General features: G+C 54.6%; 7 protein-coding genes across 7 annotated transcripts; 3 read left to right on the top strand and 4 right to left on the bottom strand.

The window, feature by feature from the left end:
- Positions 1 to 154: 154 nt before the first annotated feature.
- BO66DRAFT_438643 (uncharacterized protein) lies at positions 155 to 2455 on the top strand (the record flags this gene model as incomplete). The annotated part of the gene is made up of 4 exons (XM_025651076.1): positions 155 to 376; positions 437 to 829; positions 883 to 1310; positions 2335 to 2455. 4 exons carry the CDS (start codon positions 155 to 157, stop codon positions 2453 to 2455), a joined length of 1164 nt encoding a protein of 387 aa, XP_025503763.1.
- A 197-nt stretch (positions 2456 to 2652) lies between these two features.
- On the top strand, positions 2653 to 4222 carry BO66DRAFT_350111 (wax synthase family protein). Its single transcript, XM_025644708.1, has 2 exons — positions 2653 to 3701; positions 3759 to 4222. Exons 1-2 carry the CDS (start codon positions 2944 to 2946, stop codon positions 4213 to 4215), a joined length of 1215 nt encoding a protein of 404 aa, XP_025503762.1. The 5' UTR covers positions 2653 to 2943; the 3' UTR covers positions 4216 to 4222.
- Positions 4223 to 4456: 234 nt separating this feature from the next.
- On the top strand, positions 4457 to 6277 carry BO66DRAFT_392066 (tRNA-ribosyltransferase family protein). The gene is made up of 8 exons (XM_025647413.1): positions 4457 to 4654; positions 4728 to 4978; positions 5030 to 5113; positions 5161 to 5481; positions 5528 to 5585; positions 5639 to 5716; positions 5764 to 5951; positions 6001 to 6277. The coding sequence occupies exons 1-8, from the start codon at positions 4577 to 4579 to the stop codon at positions 6185 to 6187; spliced, it is 1245 nt and encodes a 414-aa protein (XP_025503761.1). The 5' UTR covers positions 4457 to 4576; the 3' UTR covers positions 6188 to 6277.
- Positions 6278 to 6382: 105 nt separating this feature from the next.
- BO66DRAFT_374586 (YggS family pyridoxal phosphate enzyme) lies at positions 6383 to 7309 on the bottom strand (the record flags this gene model as incomplete). The annotated part of the gene is made up of 1 exon (XM_025645604.1): positions 6383 to 7309. The coding sequence occupies exon 1, from the start codon at positions 7202 to 7204 to the stop codon at positions 6383 to 6385; it is 822 nt and encodes a 273-aa protein (XP_025503760.1). The 5' UTR covers positions 7205 to 7309.
- Positions 7310 to 7648: 339 nt separating this feature from the next.
- BO66DRAFT_438640 (isocitrate lyase 1) lies at positions 7649 to 9509 on the bottom strand (the record flags this gene model as incomplete). Its single annotated transcript, XM_025651075.1, has 5 exons — positions 7649 to 8009; positions 8074 to 8626; positions 8682 to 9024; positions 9079 to 9234; positions 9306 to 9509. The coding sequence occupies 5 exons, from the start codon at positions 9507 to 9509 to the stop codon at positions 7649 to 7651; spliced, it is 1617 nt and encodes a 538-aa protein (XP_025503759.1).
- Positions 9510 to 11903: 2394 nt separating this feature from the next.
- ireA (bifunctional endoribonuclease/protein kinase IRE1) lies at positions 11904 to 15840 on the bottom strand. Its single transcript, XM_025653713.1, has 2 exons — positions 12678 to 15840; positions 11904 to 12621 (listed from the first exon to the last, which is right to left on the bottom strand). The coding sequence occupies exons 1-2, from the start codon at positions 15698 to 15700 to the stop codon at positions 12165 to 12167; spliced, it is 3480 nt and encodes a 1159-aa protein (XP_025503758.1). The 5' UTR covers positions 15701 to 15840; the 3' UTR covers positions 11904 to 12164.
- Positions 15841 to 16758: 918 nt separating this feature from the next.
- BO66DRAFT_401632 (FAD-dependent oxidoreductase) lies at positions 16759 to 17936 on the bottom strand (the record flags this gene model as incomplete). The annotated part of the gene is made up of 3 exons (XM_025648769.1): positions 16759 to 17047; positions 17101 to 17498; positions 17556 to 17936. The coding sequence occupies 3 exons, from the start codon at positions 17934 to 17936 to the stop codon at positions 16759 to 16761; spliced, it is 1068 nt and encodes a 355-aa protein (XP_025503757.1).
- Positions 17937 to 18004: the final 68 nt, after the last annotated feature.

The raw sequence follows: 18004 nt of genomic DNA, 5'->3' as shown, positions 1-18004 counted from the left end.
TGACAAGTGGGTGGATGACCGTCCCAATCGACTTCTCGATGCCATCCGCGAGCTATCCGACGGCGGAGCCAGAATCATGACCACCAACTAGGATGACTTGCTGAGCCGACATTGTCACGCACATCGAGATAATTGCATAATGATCATTGACAACATGGACGATAGTGGGACGCTGATCTATTTGCAGATGAACATGATACCGTCTCCTGTACGAGGGCGCATTCTGCTCACAGGAAGGGTCACCACACTCGGAAATGTCAAGGATGCTCCAGCACTCGGATTCCCAATTATGAGCGCCACCGAAGCGGAGAACTTTTTGAAGAAACTGATACCACCTACGCCGGTTTCAGAGCAAGCAGCACACAAGCTGGTCGAGGTGTTCAAATATCTCCCCTGAGCTATTGAGCAGGCAGGTTGCTACATCCGAACCACGAAGAAGTCGATTCAGAAGTATATGGAACTGTACAAGGAAGAAGACATGAAGCCTGTGCTGTTGGCATCTCGCGTAGCGGGCCCCAATGTACTCCCCATACTTTCGACCTTCCGAATGTCTTACCAGAGACTATCCTCGAATGCGCAAACGCTGCTCAGAAACCTCGCTTTGATCGGCCCCGGGGGTGTCAGCGACGATTTCTTACAACGGCCTGCAAACACGTACCCACTGGAAAGCTCGCTGGAAAGCTATTTGGTCCATGACTACCCCGACACCCTCTTACCGCAGGACCTTTCTTCTCTCCTGAGCAGAGCCCATCGTCGTGAGGTTGCCATCGATTCTCTGGTGGAAGTCGCCCTGCTGCAGCGGGTCGATACCAGACTGATAATGCACCCTGTAGGACATCAGTTCTAAGGACGTCTGTTTGACCGGAGCTGACAATCGCGCAGATGCAGTTGGAATGGCTCAAAGCCACGTGTTTGGAGCCGGCTCGGGACAACGTCTCTCTTCTTGTCTTGACCATGATTGCGAACTTTTTTGCGAGTATGACCGATCGGGAATTTGTCCTCCGGAGTAGCTATGTTTATTACGCCCGGACATGCGTCGAGATGCTCTCCGAGTCTTACACCGAGACACCCGATGAAGTGACACTGGCCAGGTTGTGCTTCTATCTGGGCCGAGTCTTCTGGCTCGTCCGGGATGACGTGGCGGCTACTCATTTGTATGAACGCGCCCTGGCAGAAAGTCTGGCGTCGTTGCAACAACCCCACATCTTGACCTTCTGGACTCGAAAGAATCTTGGATTGATTTATATGGAGCACGGCTTTTTCGAGAGCGCCTATAGGCAATTGAAAGACGCGTCAAGCCTCCTGCCTGGGTGCTTTGAGAGAGATCCACTTCCTGAAGCCATCCTTGTCAGCAATGCCGGACGTGTAGCGAGAGACAAAATAAGATCTTCACCACACGGGACGATACCAGCTGCGGACTCTTTTCTCGCTTCTTTCCAGGCCGGATCCCAGGCAACTGCATATGGATTATTGATGTCCAGCATTGACAGAAATGTCGAGCAAGCAATGGCACGGAACATGCTTTGGACAACGGAGCCATCGCTCCCTATCAGCCGCATGTACGATCCGGGTTGCCGATTCTGTCATGGGGACGAAACAAGGTTGCTGGATCGGGTGAAGGGCATGTTCCGAGGCTCGGAACGTCTCAACCTTGGAAGGTCACTGTTAGCGGTTGAGGTTTACTTGCAAGCAATGTATCGCATCTTACTGGGAGATCTTTCCGGGGCTGCTTGGTTGTGCAATCGTGCTGCTAGCAGCGATTGGAAAAGGAATGCGGCACATACGGTTCCCCCCTATAGCTGGGCCCGAAGGGTGCTCTTCCAAGTCGCCACTTACGGTGTTCATAAGCGTGAATTCGAGACTTTTGGGGGCACTGTTTCGCCTGCCTCAGCAAATCTAAGTGAGGTGTTGCTTGAGTGCAAGGTGAGAAAGGACCCATTTGTCGGAGGTTTTGTCACGCATTCGTGGAACGGTATGTATAATCGATCTGTTGCGCCTCGTAAGTAGTCATGAAGTACGTAATAATCGGGGCACTGACCATAGACCACCAGGTTTGATAGAACCTACCTCAGCGAAAGGCCTTGCAGCGCTTGTAGACGAGTTCATCCACCGTTATACATTTCTCGGGGAGCTCACACCCTTGTGGAACCATTGCCAATGGTCGATGTTCTCTTTCCGGGCAGGCTCGGTCCAGTAGCAGACTACGAGTCAGGAGAGGCCATTGATGCCTCATACTTTTACATGATATTCATCCTGGCAAATTTGCTTCTAGGACAAAGTCATCGCGCACTGGGAATCTTTTGTGAGGTGAATGAAAGGATGAGCGCGTTCCAGCGACCTAACCGGGTGCTGCATCCGGAAGACTTTTGAGCTGCAGCAGACGGCCGAGGTCTGCAAGAACAGTCAGTCGCTACTGAGCAAGCTCCAGGATGTGTGCCAGGTCGAGAAGATCTAGCTGCAAGAGCCGCACCTAGAAGATTTGAAGTTGACACGAAAGGTCAGCAGTCCTGTACTCAATGTAGTGATGAGCCAACGATGACTCCTGCCCTGTTGACTCAATCGTATAGGCTAGTGGCTTCTGTAATTCCTCGGATGCTCCTGACACCGCATGTAACTCAGCAAGGGAGTCAGATGTCGGTCACTATTTTCACTCTCAAGTTCAGCAGCTGGTGTGGGACTAAACTAATGCTCTGGTGCGTAGAGCAGAGCCGGTAGTGAGTGGAGCACGTAAGCACTAAAGCAGCCCACATCAAATGGATATTCGACTTTGTTGTAGCGACTCAGCCTGTTTCAGGGGTGCCATTTGCTCAGCCTCGTGAAAGTGTGTTCCAGTTTCTCGCTATAAAGGAAACGTTGGCCCGCCCATGTATGACCTGTCATCTTTCACCGGCCCACCCCTCCTACTCCTCGGACACCTCGTGACAACTTCACTTCAGCACCAGGATGTTTCTCAATCCTATCTTGTCGATGGTCCTCGAGACCGTCGTAGTGGTATCTACACTCGGCTTCACCCCGGCTCAATCAGCCCTACGGCCCGGGGCACTTGCGCTTCTGTCACTATGTGTAAGCCATTGCCTCTCAACGACGCTCGAATACTTCGTGCGCACACCCTGGGCGCTTCTAGCAGGCGGTTACTCTGTTATGCTGCTGTTTCACTTTGCCGACGTTGGTCTGCTGACGCGTTGGGAATTCCCTGGGCCCAGTCGTGTCAACAAGCCCACGGAATCAAAGCGCAGGGGCTCCCGAGGAATGTCGGGCTCGACCTGGGCGGCCCGGCTACGATACGGCATCTGGGCATGTTTCAACGCGCGATGCATTGGGACCCCTGAGCAAGCGCGCAACATCCCCCAGCCACGTTATCAAGACAGAGAGTTATTCCTCCGCGGAGCCTTCAATTTCATGATCCTCGGCTATATCGGCCTCGATGTGCTCGGGTCAATGAGCGATCCGGAGGTGGGATCTCGTTTTCTAGTCGCGTCCCGAGTGCCGTTCTTCCGTCGCTTGTCGGAAGTCACTCTGGAAGAGATACTCATTCGCGTATTCTCCGCGGCTGCTTCAGGCGTCGGCCTAGTGTGCAGTCAGGGTGGATTCTATAATCTCTTCGCATTTGTCAGCGTGTTCATGCGGTGGGGCGAGCCACAAGACTGGCCTCCCTTCTACGGATCCCTATCGGAGGCCTATAGCCTTCGACGACTCTGGAGGTAAGATACCCCATGTCTCCACGGTCACAGTGGGCGAACAACTGATTCAGGATCTAGTCGCGTCTGGCACCAGTCCAACACACACAAATTCCGCGCGATTGCCCGATTTGTGGCGGAGGATGTTCTTGGCCTATCGCCAAAGACGCTTGCGCACCGATATGCGCAGATTCTGATAGTATTTGGGACTTCGGCTCTGATGCACTTTCTCATCGATGTGTCGATGGGGCTGTCGTTCTCTACCTCCGGGGCGGTGCAGTTTTTCTGTACCCAGGCATTCGGCCTCATGGGAGAGGATTTGGCAGTCCGTGTTTATGTCGGTCTGCGCGGCTCTTCTCGTAGTCGATTGGCGTTGCGGGGAGAGCGCATTGTTGGCTTTCTCTGGGTTGGATGCTTCCTGGCTTGGTCGCTTCCTGCGTATGTTTATCCGATGCTGTATCGGTCTAACAGGGGCCTCAATGATTCGGTGGTTCCAGTGAGCATTGTTGGCGTAATGAGAAGGATGATACTTGGGTAGATATGACTGTAATGACCGGTGATAATGATGCGAGAACGAGTGCTGTTTCGGATAAGATGTGAATGGTGAAGGAAGGGGAAGAGAAGGGATTCTCCGCACGGCGACAATGCGGGGAAGGCGCAGAAGCAAACAAAGCAAACCGCACAAATCAGGCAAAATGTATTCCGCCGATTGCGATAATCTTCCCCGACGAATCGCTGAAGCATCGCTGACACTCTCTCTCGTCGCAATAAACCTCTTGATGACATACGCCAGAGTTCGCCCCAGTAAACACAGCGTCTTATCTGTCTTCAGGGCTCCAGCGCCGTTTCTGTCCCGCGATCCTCTTTGCATAATCCCGAGCGGGGCTCGCATCGTAGCCATGTCGACCTCGACATCGGCGCCCCCGCGCAAACCAATGCCCTCTGCATTGACCTTTGATCTACACGCCAAGTGCTCCGTCAGTACTCGGCCCTGTCTCTCGGCGATGAATGCGATGGACTGGCTTCATGCTTATCTCATATCTCTTATAGACAACGAAAGCACGCGCGAGCACGCTCCACCTCCCCCATGGCGACGTCCCTCTCCCCATCTTCATGCCCGTCGCGACCCAAGCCTCCCTGAAGGGCTTGACGTACGATCAACTCCGCCAGACCGGCTGCCAACTCTGCCTGAACAACACCTACCATCTTGGCCTCAAGCCGGGCCAAGCGGTTCTCGATGCGATCGGTGGTGCGCACAAGTTGCAGGGGTGGGATCGAAATATCCTCACGGACAGCGGAGGGTGAGCACACACCACAAGATCGATGGACTGGTGCTGACAAGAAGCCTCTAGTTTCCAGATGGTGTCCCTCCTCAAACTCGCTCAAGTCACCGAAGAAGGCGTCCGCTTCCTCAGTCCCCATGACGGCACTCCGATGTGCGTGGTCCCCACTTACAAAACCGGTGCATATCTGACAGGACCAGGCTCCTCACTCCCGAACACTCGATCTCCCTACAAAACTCCATCGGCTCCGACATCATCATGCAATTAGACGACGTCATCGCCACCACATCCCCAGATCACGCCCGTATCCACGAAGCGATGGAGCGCTCGGTCAGATGGCTGGACCGGTGCATCGACGCGCACAAATACCCAGAGAGACAAAATCTGTTCTGTATCATCCAGGGTGGGTTGGATCTGGAGCTTCGCAAACAATGCTGTGAGGCGATGGTCGCTCGAGATACACCGGGCATTGCCATTGGGGGTCTTTCCGGCGGAGAGGCCAAGGAGGACTTTTGCAAGGTGTATGTGTTTGACCGCCAAAAGAGAGGCGAAAGCTGATGAGTACAGGGTGGACACTTGCACGGGCTTGCTTCCCGAGAAGAAGCCGCGCTATGTCATGGGAGTGGTAGGCAGCGGTGATTCTAATCCGTGACTACCGTGACGACTGACAGTTGATAGGGCTATCCGGAGGATTTGATTGTTGGTGTCGCTCTCGGCGCAGACATGTTCGATTGTGTCTGGCCTACACGAACTGCGGTAGGTCTCCTGTCTGCGTTGAATCAACAGTAACTAACATGGACCAGCGCTTCGGCAACGCGGTCGTCCCCAGCGGCACATTGAATCTGCGTCATCGGTCATACGCGGAGGATTTCCGGCCGGTGCAAGAAGGCTGTACATGCAGCATCTGCCGGCCCCGGGATCAGGGCGGACTCGGGATCACGCGTGCATATATCCACCACCTGACGGCCAAAGAAACCGTGGGGGCTCATCTGTAGGTTGCTTGTCTCTGACAATTGAAACAGGGATACTAACGGTACCAGTCTCACCATGCACAATGTGCATTACCTGCTGTCGTTGATGGGATCCGCTCGGCAGGCTATCCTCGAGGATCGGTTCCCGACGTTCCTGCGCGAGTTCTTCGCCAATCTATATGGTGAGAAGTCGAACTACCCCAGCTGGGTGGTAGACGCGCTGCGGGGCGTGGGGGTGGATCTCATGGTCGATTAGCGCAGCGCAGCATAAATTAGAAGCGCCAGCCAGCGATAGACGATAGTCTAAACTTTTGATACCACATCATGTAGTGTAACCATAGAGTACATATTACAGCCGAAACCAGCAATCATGACCATCCCATCTTCAAAACCCACATCTACACCCCATCCCCCCGAACCGTCTATCATACACATCCCCCCCGAAAAACCCCTAAACAACCCTCGCCTCCTCCCTCGGCGGCCTCTCCCCAAAGATCCCCGTCCCGACCCTCACCTCATCACTCCCCAACCGAATCGCGCCCTCAAAATCCTCACTCATGCCCATACTCAACTCCAACCGCTCCTCCTCCCCCGCCAACCCCAACCCCCGCACAACCTCATCCCTAACCGCCCTCAACGCCAGAAAATCCGCATTCTCCTCCCCCTCCTTCACCGCCCGACTCCTCGCAATCGCCCCGATAGTCATCACGCCCGCCAGCCGGAGGCCCGGACACTCCTCGCGGATGAAGCGACACAGCTCGAGCGCGTCGCCGCCCGGCGCGACGCCGGATTTCTCCGCCTCGCCGGAGGTGTTGACCTGCACGAAGACGCGCAGCCGGGCCGCGTGGTCCTCGCGCCGCAGCGCGGGGGCGCGCTCGCCCCACCCCCGGTTCAGCAGCGCGGCCTTCTTCTTGCTGTCCACGCTCTCGACGGCCCACAAGCCGCGGACCTCCCGCGCCAGCGCCACGCATTTGTTCGACTGCAGGCCGCCGATGAAGTGCCACCGGATGGTCCCCGGCAGGAGCCGCGACTTCTCGAGCAGCTCTTGCTGGTAGTTCTCGCCGAAGTGCAGGTGGCCGGCGCCGGTGGGCGGGGCCGTGTGCAGGGCGAGGATGTCGGAGGCCGGTTTGAGTTTGGAGACGGCGACCAGGCGCGGTTCTTTGGGTTGGCTGGAGGTGGAGGTGGCGGCGGTGGTGATGCGGAGGGAGACGGTGGTGAGGTTGCTGAGGAGGGTCGCCGTGCGGGACGGGGTCGCGGTCAAGGGGGTGGCCATTTTGGAGTGGTGTTGGTCAGGCTCCCCGTGTGCTGGATATGGGGGGATTGTTGGTGGTGGTTTGTTCAAGAGGGGAGGGGTCTCGAGGTGATATTTGGAGACGATGTGGTGATGATGGTGGTGATGGCCCGCTTGGGATGAGTCAGCGGGGTTTTGAGCTGGGTGCACGTGATGAGGGGTCTGGATTATGGGGATCGTGTTTAAACACTTGTTTGATGACAGAATTCATAGCGTCGCATTCAAAATGGTTTACGTTCTTGATGAAGGTGTAATCATTCTGTTACACTGTATTCTTGAGATTAACTCAAATTCAAGTGACAGATCGAGACTACACAGAAGATCCCCGACCGAAATATATAAAAGCTTGAAACTATTGAACTGCCAGAAGGTATCTACAAGGGTGGTAAGACTCAATCTCACCAGCCATTACACATCTACACCCCCTCAATGCTTGAACTGATCCTCCGTCACGCCCTTGCCCATCGCCGCGGTGCTGCTGATACCGCCCGTCACCATCTTCAGCATATTATCGATATAGTTGGCCCCGCTCCACTTCTGATGCGTCACCACGTCGACGCCCTGCTCGATCTCGGGCTCCTGCACCAGCTCGCCGTACGCGCGCATGCCCTGCTGGGCGTAGGCCTTGGCGAACTGGTCCGTGATCAGCGCCGTGGTGTGCAGCCCGGCCAGGGTGATGAACTGCCAGCAGTATCCCAGGGCCCCCAGGCGCTTGATGTAGGTCTCCTGCTCGTCGCGGGGCATCGCCTTCTTCCAGTTGAATGAGGGGGAGAGGTTGTATGCGAGTCTGCGGGCGCATGTTAGCACAGCTTGATCAACAAGAAAAGAAGTGTTGGCAAAGGACAACGTACTTCTGCTCGGGCCACACGGCGTGCACCCCGTCGGCGAACTCCTTCGCCTGCGCGTAGTCCGGAAGCTTGCTCTCCATCCAGATGAGATCCGCGAACGGGGCGTAAGCCACCGCCCGGTTGACCGCACACTGGGTCCCGCCCTTGTACCGGTAAAAGCCCTCGCGGGTCCGCGGCGCGTCCCAGTCCCAGTGGATGTCGACGCCGGTGATGCTCTTGGCGAGGGCGCGGGCCTCGCTGTTGCTCTTGCCCTTGACCTTGCGCAGGTAGTCCGCCGCCACGGCTTGCTTGTTGCTGTGCGAGCCCTGGTGGATGGCGTCGAGGACGGCCTCGTCGAACAGCTTCAAGCCAGCTTGAGCGGTCCATTGGTCCTCAATCGCCTGCAGATCATTGCCCGACTTGCCCGCTTGCTCGGCAGCGACCATCAGGTCGTTGAGCGGCTGCAGCTTGGGGTTGGTGGAGCCAATGATGAAGCCGTGGTCCCGGTAGTCAATGGTGGATGTGATGAGGGTGGCGGCCTCGGAGTCGGTTCGGGCAATGGCCAGGAGATCCGTGCCTGCATTGCTCGCCGTTAGTCAAGTTCGTAACTCTGCGACGAAAGGCTGACGTACCCATAATATCGGCCTGCGCACGAATGGCAACCAGGCGGTTGATGTGCTCGCTAATAGGCACCAACACCTTACCGGCCATGTGGCCACACTTCTTGGTGCCTGGAGCCTGGTCCTCAATGTGGATACCAGCCGCGCCCCGTTCAACGAACAGCTTGGTCAGCTTCATCACCGCAGTCAACCCACCGTGGCCAGTATCAGCGTCCGCAATGATAGGCCGCAGGTAGTCGATGTTAGCCACCTTATGGCGCTGGTCCTTGGGGGTGGTGATGCGCTCCTCGCGTTGTTTCCGGTCGTGGAACAATTGGGCCATGAAGAGGTGGTTGACCTTATTGGGGACAGTGTTCTAGTACCTCATGTCAGCACGGGAACGAGCCCTTTCCATATGTCCCAAACCTACCATAGGATAATCCGCCAAGTCCGGGGAGGGCTCGTCGGTGGAAGAGGCAGTGGAAGAGCTCTGCCAGCCCGATACGTAGACAGTGTCGAGGTATTTGGCCATCTGGGTGACCATCGTGGGGTCGAGACAGCCATATGTGAAACTGGCCACTTTTTTCTGCAAGCACGAGGAGAATGGTTAGCTTCAGCTTCATTTCATTTCCCACCCCTCCGAAGGTCTGGACTAACCTCAAAGTTGCTCTCCAAGATCTTCCAGAGCTTCTTGGCTTGCACATTGGATGGGTAGTCAATCTTCAGGTTTCCGCGCTTCGCCACAATCTGCTCAGCAGTGAAAGGGCGCTTGGTATGTCTCCATCGGGAATCCTTCCACCAAGCGTTGACGGCTTGGACTTCTTCCAGATACTTCTGGTCTTCGTCTTCGTGTAGACCCATGATGTGTGAGACGGGAGGGGTGGTGCGAGGGCAACAGGAGGGAATCAGAAAGCAAGCCGAGGCAGTGTATGCAGTATAGCCAGTCTACTGATCTATAAAGAACCGTGACCAGGGAAAGTAAGACAAGCAAGAAGAACGAAAGTCAAATTGGAGTGGAGAGTCCGGAGGGAAAAGAGGCAACGAGGAGATGGAGGGTAAGAGAAGGGTTAAAGTACTGATCCTCACAATCACGAGCCAAAGGGTCGATATTTAAGGCCCAGGAGCAGGAGCAGCAGATGCACACGCGCCATCGTCGGTGCGTCAGAGTCATTGACTTTGGGCCAGTGGTCGGTAAACGTTCGGATCAGCGGGACAAAAAGGGTGGTCGAGCAGACGCACCCGGCATGTCTCGAAAACTGGGGGAACTGGAGAGGTGGACAGGATGGACAGGAATTAGGTTAACCGTGTCCCAGATTCACAAGTCATGGTCGGAGCCAAGGAGCAAGCTGAGTGGTTGGTGGATGAGGTTCGGGAGAGAGGATCACGTTCTGCTGAAGATCCTCGGTCTAAGGGGAGAGACCCTCCACCTTCCCCCGGGCCTGAGGCATTTCCGGGGCAATCATAATTCGGTCGCCACGCCGCGGCGATGGATGGTCCTTGGCACATTTGGGTCGGACAGCGTGGTTTTGTTCTCTGGCATGGTAGAGGAGATCAATAATGACTTAGAAAGAGCATTGAACAATGCCACAACCGGCTCTAGTTGTCGTGCTCTGGGAGGTGCCTGTTTCAATTTGATGCTGGCAGAGAGTAAGAGAGAAGAGAAGAAGAGGAAGAGGAAGTATACGAGCGAGTCCATGACGTCGATGCATGTGCTTACAGGGGGGAAAGGCGGGCGGAGGATCAGCTTACCATACCATACCCGTACTGCAGCCCAAAGTTGCAGGCATCAATACGAACAATTAACCTCGGTCCCGACTGCCTCTCGCCGGCCACACCCAGCCAGATCCTCTGACTCGTCCAGATCGACTTCGACAGCCTGCATATTCGACGGCCACGAAAAGCATTGTCGGGTATTCAAGGAGCTTCCTTCCGTGATCCCACGAAGTCCACGACATTGTTTGATGAGATCCACCAAGTTACTTGCTTAGTTTGTCATGAATCACAAATTAAACCCTCCATCGGAACCCGCCTGACAACAATGTTAGTCAAATACTAGTAGAAAACATATTTCATCGTATAGTCTTCGGTGCAGACACGTCTAAACAAGCTCAAAAGTACCATTTCGAATCTGTTAGTCTCCTCGCTCAGTAGCACTTTCCCTCTGACACATGCTTGTCTTTCACATTGTGTGACAAGATACTCATTCTCAATACACACGGGAGTCCCTCGAGGCGCAAACAACTACTAGAAGTAAAGGAGGGACGTTCAATTATGACTTGAGATGGACTCAGATCAGATTTGCTTGGCAAGCGGGTAGTGAAGACAAAGACAGCAGCCAATGAAATCGGTGGGGCGCAGTGGATTCAACGATAAGGCGGTAACAACGATAAGGCGGTAACGACAACTGGTGACATTCTGCCGTTGCTGGGCCATAGATGGTCTTTTCAGCGCAAACAACAGACCACACACTGTTATCAATTCGATCTTATGTTAGCGTGGCTACAGTACACGCTCGTCAGTTCGTCCACTCAGGAACCCTCTTGCGATTGCAAGTCAGTCCCCTCATGCCAGACATGCAAATGCCCCTCAGACATATACTATGCTCGTCTTGCTCAAAGCACAATGTCTCTGAACACTCTTCCTAACGAGCTACTTCTGCAGGTGGAATCCTATATTGAAACGCAAACCGACCTCGCAGCACTACTTCAAGTCAGTCGTCGAGTCTATAAATCACTGGTGCCGTGTCTATACCGGCGTGATGCAACCGCCGCCTTGCTATACGGGGTTCAGAACGACCTCTATTCCACCGCCTGCAAGGCGCTTCAGGCCGGGGCCGACCGCAATGTCCGAATCGAATCTATCAAGGCGAGACCGCCCTCAGTCTGGCGGTAGAGAGGAACGACGACCTCCTAGCGCGGGATTGCACGCTGGGATAGGCATACTAGGTATCTATAGATACCTTGGAGGGGACATATTTGCAGCGAAAGTCACATGATTCTGACAATCGCCACCTGGGTATGTACTGTACAGCTGGTCTACCCGAAACTGCGGGGTGCGGCAGGGGCAGACCCGGAGATGAATGTCCTCCGATGCATGCCACCCTTTTCGGCTGTACCCGTGACGGAGTATACTGTCCAGCGGAGCTGTGAGGCCTGCGGAGCACCGGAGGAATGGCATGTGAAAGTGCTTGGTCTCACGCGAGCAGTCCCGCCTCTCAGCCGCGTGCTTCTCAATCAATAGAATGACTCATATCCGCCGCTCTCTTTGGCATGGGACAGCAATCTGGCGGGAGTCAGCTTTCTTCCCAATCTGCACTACTACAATAGCAATTTCTTCGACAAAAACTCGATGCAAACAGTTTACGGGGTCCAACGCGCTCCCACAAAAGGCGTTGCAACGCGCCGTAAGTGATCAAAACTGTCCAAATCACGAGAAATATATTCCAAATGCTTTTAGTCAACTATTTCCGAAATATGTACCCGAAGCTTTCGTCTCCATATGCACAAAGCTGCACTTCTACTCCACAGGGGTGAAGTAACGCTTGAACCGGTCAATGCGAGTCAACTTCAGCTCCACAATAACCGAGTGGCAGCTCATCAGTAGACTGGGGAATCGCACAGTCCAGAAGTTTAGATAGCCTTCCGGTAGCCCACCAATGTGCGCCTTGAGGTGTTCAGGCATGTCGTTGTAGTGGTTGCGCTTGTTGCGCAGGGCCCGCAGAAGATCGAGAACCTTGGATCCAGTGTATTTACGCTGCTTGCCGAGGTTTTCCTTGAAATCGCGGGGTAACAAGCGAAGGAAGTCCATGTCTGGACCCATCACACGCGAGGCAACGGACTCCAAACAAAGAAGGGCATCCGACGGAGGGTCACGTGGCTCGAACTCGAAATGATCCGAGACGTCGCACAGGAAGCTGAGGCGGTCGGAGGGAGGCCAGAAGAACGGATGAGTCAGAACGGCGCTCGCGTCGGGTCTGGAACCGGATTAGACTTGCTAGCAGTGGAGAAAGAATCAAGTGGTGTGACTTACCGTTTGCGTGGGTCCAGGGCTAACATCGATTGGATCAGGTCTTCTGCCTCGAAGGCATATTCCCCTAACCGCTGAAGCTCATCCAGATTGTGATTGCCTTTGACAATATTGGCCTCCCGCATGAATTTTCCATTCTTGTCGAACGGATGGCAGCCCCTGGTCAGCACATAATAGAAGACGCAGCCCAAGGAGAAGATGTCGATAGCCCGAGTCGCTCGACGGTTCGTTTGAGGATCGACTACAGCGGGCTCGGAAGATTCGGTGTGCTGAGACTCGGTGCTCATCATGGCCGGGGTCATGTCCTCATCCATCAACAGCTCCGGCGCTCGCCAGCCAGAGGTACCTGCCGCATGTGCCGTAGTCGCGCGGAATGAGCTTTGGTTATCTTCCAATTTCTTACACAAGCCAAAATCAGAGATAAGCAGCCGCAGCGAGCTCAAGCCCGTGCGACCGCGAGGCATCGCGACCAAGATGTTTTGCGGTTTCAAATCCCGATGAACAATCTTGAGAGAATGAAGGTACCGGACACCCGCAATGATCTGGCGCAAAACGTCGGGCATGTCCATGCCACCTTGAACCAACTGGGGAAAGTCGCCCGGACGTTCGACAACGTCCTGCAGCGAGGCTGGGCAGAGCTCCAGCGCAATGTAGAGAAACCCAGCAGCCTGTTCCCGACAGTAATACCGAATGACATTCCCGTGGTCATCACTCTCCTGCAGCAGGCTGACTTCGTGCGATGCAATGTCGTAGAATTCGACCAACATGCGCTTCACAGCTACGTCTCGGCCATCAAATGACCCGCGGTAAACGACAGTGCCGTGGCTTCCATGTCCTAGCACCACCTCGGTGAAGACTTTGAGACGCCCAATCTGGAGTACACCACCCACTTGAACAATCTCGTTCGACACAGTCCGAGTCAGTTGAATGTCAGGTTCCAGGCGTGACTGGGGTTGGAGGTTGTTCACTTCTTCCACGACGCGATCTGCCTGCTCATTGGACTCGCCTTCAGTGGGCTTTTTGCCACGTCTGTGATTCTTCCCGCCACGGCGTCCACGGCGAGCTTTCTTCTTCGGCTTCTCTCCGTCGCCCTTTTCAGATTCCTGAAGGTTGAAGTCGTCCACGTCATCATCAGCGTCGGGTCCTTGAGATGGCTCTCGAATGCGAACTCGAGGAGTCGTATCAGGCGCCAGGGTGTTGACGGTTTTCTTAGGCTTGGGGGTCATATCACCGGCGGACTGTTGCTCCTCAGAAACGCTCACGTCAACCATGACCTCTGGTGCTGACCGGGTTTCGTCAACCTCTCGCTTGATATGAGGACCATCGATGACTGGGGTCGACGGCGTCGACAGTGATGGCTGCCCGTATGACACAATGATGTTTTTCAAGTCCAACTTCTGTTTGGCCAGTTCCTGGATATGATGCGAATTGAACCAGATGAAGGTGCCGAAGAACAGCAATAGAAGCGTGACGAAGATGTCGACTACATTATCCCAGCCCTTACGGATGATGGTACTGTGTCGAAGAGCAGGCGGCAAGGCTAGTTCGGACGAACTTTGGACGACCCCTCGAGGAGGGGTATCATTGGAGAAGTCTGCGGACGAAGGCCCCGAGATGCTTGGGATGTGGCGGCGAATGACACGAGGGGCATGGAGGGAGTGTACTCCGGCTAAGGCATCCTGCTGTTGACTTGTGGTCAAACTCGTCAACGGCTGCCCATGACGGAGATAGTCTTTCTTGTAACATTGTGCCATCTTGGCTCTCCCGGTCACGAGGGGGTAACTCTCCTCTGACATCGCATACCAGCCACCAGCCTCTGTGCAATCGATAAAGACGCGTGAATCGCGATCATCGATCGATCCATAGTCAGGATCAGGGGGTTGTGAAGGTTGCGAGAGAAGGACTAGCGGCGTGGGCTGATCAGGCGAGTCACTGCCAACCGGGCGAGCCACGTCGAAGACCCGGATGACGGGGCTCGAGAAACGTTGAGTGTAGCGTGGGCGATCCATCTCAGAATGGTCGAATCCCAAGACCACGCCATCATGCATGCTGTAGATGAAGCTTTGGTCCATTGTGTTCACATATTGACTCTGGAGGTCAATGTCACGATTGTTGGCCGCCCACTCAGAGTATTTTAGCGTGCAAATGGGATCTCCCGTCTCTGTGTTTTGTATCGCTACCGTGTAATCTATGCGACCGAGCACCAAGGTGCCAGAAGGAGTCTCGCACTCCTCTGCATCCCTATCCAGACCATCGACCTTTCGACATTCCTGGCCCGATGAGACAGGGCCGCGGGAGCTGAACACCCGGAGAATAGTCCCCGATCGTGCATCGATGGTATACAGAGTCGTCTCCTTCCGTGCCGTGTACGTAACGGCGGGGTCATCCCCAGAATAAGGTGTCTCATCGACAAGTTCCTTCACCGTCAACCCGAGTTTTTGTAATCCTGCATCCGGGCCAGGACTGTAGATGTAGAGGCTACCGCCCTGACTCGGCTCCACTATCCAGATAAAATCATCCTCCGGTTGTTGCCGATCGAAGCTCGAGCGGTTGGATCGGTGGTAGATACTTTCGACGGTAGGACTGCTAGGGACTTCCAAGGCCCAGCGAGCCGCACCGGTTTTGCGGTCACGAGCGTGAATGGAACCGTCGACGGTCGCCAGAAGGACAAAGTCCTCAACCTTCCAGTCCTGCAAAGACCGCGCGTGAAGCTGCGGAGCCAGACCAGCGGAAGAGCTGCTGCTGACTTGGGCAGGAGGGGCTCGAACGGCGCGGCTAGAGCCCGCCAGAGCCATGGTTGCAAGGGCGCTCACATCGTTGGACTTCACATCCGAGACGTATGAAGGATTGTTTCCCGCTGGGGGTCCGTGGGATTGTTGCAGGACGGAAACGGTGGAAGGAAGGTCATATTGCTGTTGAGGATGTCGTTGTTGTTGCCACTGCTGCGGAGTAACAAGAACTGGAAGCAGGAGAAGTGCGACACTGGAAGGAAGGGTCGACTGGGCGCCAGGCAGCCGCCACCGCATGCTGAAAAACTCCTATGATGTTAGGAAATGGATTTTAGGGAATTGTGGGGGGTTTTGTGTGGACGAGAGTGGGAGGATTAGAAAGGGTGTGGTGACACGGAGGGTGTCATGAGTCGAAGCTGGCCTCAAAGAGGTGGGAGAAGTGGATAAGAAAGAGAAATAAGAATGGGGATAGAGAAAAGAAGAAGAAGAAGAAGATGATGATGATGATAATGATGATGAAGAGAAAGAAAGGGAGATGAGATTCAAAGACAGGGAGAAGAGAGGGGGGGGGGGGTGGATTATTGAAATTGAAAAGAAGGAGGAGGAATTGAGTGGATGCATTGGATGACAGGGCGGGAAGGGGAGGGAGGGAGTCCAGGTGGAATACCCGCAGTGAATAGGTCGGTGGTTGTACTAAGTAAGTTAGCTGCCGCCTGGTGGGCACGTGATGCATAACTGCTTGTTTGTTACATGCTGACGCGTTTGCGCCATTTGCATTGCCTCCCAGCCCCGACCGGCCCGTCAGCCCTAGAACGGCAGAGTGTGGATTGGAATAATTGGAATGGATGGAATGGGTGGAATGGATGGGAATTGTGGAGGTGATTAGCCCGCCCGCTCCACGGACGGTCCGGAAGATTGATACTCGTTTGGGCCTAGAGTCTCTGTCTGATATCAAATCCGATTAAGGGGGCCAAAAGGAACCTGGTCTAGTGCGGGCTATCACGCCAACTACCCAGTACTAGGTACACACTACACAGAACACAAGAGGCGCAGTGTTGAGGAGTGAAAAAAATTCCGTGCTTACCTTTCTACATGATTCTATGCAGAATTGAGTCAATATAATCGAGATAATGACAATCTGAGAGACGTAAGACATTCTGTCCATAGCCACCATTACAGTGTCGCTCCTCATCCAAGTTTTTCTTCAGGAGGTGAATCGTTTTGATTGCTTTGTCTCAGTGGTGCCATCCGGTGCACTCCACACTGCAATCAATTCTGGGTCTTAAAAGAACAACATATCGCGCTAACTAGCAAACGGTGCGGGCATTGACAATCATCTGCCGATAAGACGATGATCATCCAAGTAAGACTTGATCCTTCTCGGCACTTTCTACCATTTTAACCAGCGCATCAGCAATGCCGTACGAGAAGGCATAGCCACCACCCGCGAAGCCATAGGCAGACAAAACCACCCGATTTCCATGCCGCTCAGAATCCAAGCGGAAGCCCCCTCGTCGCGACGGTCGGATTCCGACAATATAGCTGAGAGCCTCCTCGGAGGGCGACTCCGGGACAATGTCCGGCGCGAGTCGATGCGCCCGCGCAATCTCATCTCGAGCGATCTCCATATCGACCTCGGGCGACCTGCAAAGAGTCAGCATCCTAGTTCCGCCGACCCAACTTCAAACCATGCTTACAGGCTGTCTGCTTGTTTCACGCCGCCAAGGACCACACCGTGCGACATTGGGCGGGGGATGACATAGGTGTATTCCTGCCCGTTCCGGAAGTACATGGTCCGGCAGTTGTCCGTCTTGTAGAAGACGTTTTGGCCTCTTTCAGGGAAGCACCGATCGTCCCGCACATCCTTGAGGGTCTGGCTTCCGATCCCGCTGGCATTGATGAAAATGCTGGACTCGGGAAACATATGATGCAGTTCCTCAAGAGACTCGACTCGCTTGCGGATGAACTGGCCTCCCAGCTCGGTGATTCTCTTACCCAGATAGGGCATGTGGATCGTCGGATCGGTCACAAGAGTCTCATAGCGCCAGCCACAGCTAAACTCGGAAGGATATTCTCCTGGTTGCAGGTCACGCCACTGGCGCGGGGTTAGCGAAACCAATTGCTGGGGCATGCTAAGCGATATCTATCCTACCTTGGAGAGCACAGTTTTGCCCCAAGCTGATGAGTTCTCGGAAGGAGGTTGTTCGAGGTATTCATATGAGTCGACGATGCAAACGCCCGAGTCAGGTTCTTCCTGAGCCATTCGAAGCAAATGGCGGTGAGTGACGGCTTGGATATATCGATATTCGGGACTGATGCCCCCTGCTGCGTGCCATGCTGCACCCGCCCAGGCGGATGCATACCATATGCTTTGATCGCCGGGGAGATATTCTGCCACCAACACCACCCGGAAACCATTTTGCAAGAGCAGTCTCGCCGTGGCACAACCGATGATTCCAGCACCCAGGATGATTACAGGACGCTGCGGGAAGGGGACATCCGAGCCACTCGAGGAATCATGGAGTTGACCCATCTTGCCCAAGGATGTGAGGATCTTGTGCACTACCATAAGTTCGTGGAGGTTTGCCTGTCCGACCCGGC

Source organism: Aspergillus aculeatinus, assembly GCF_003184765.1.
Source record: "Aspergillus aculeatinus CBS 121060 unplaced genomic scaffold BO66scaffold_25, whole genome shotgun sequence".
In the NCBI taxonomy this organism is placed as follows: Eukaryota; Fungi; Ascomycota; class Eurotiomycetes; order Eurotiales; family Aspergillaceae; genus Aspergillus; species Aspergillus aculeatinus.
This window is presented reverse-complemented; position numbering and strand designations above follow the sequence as displayed.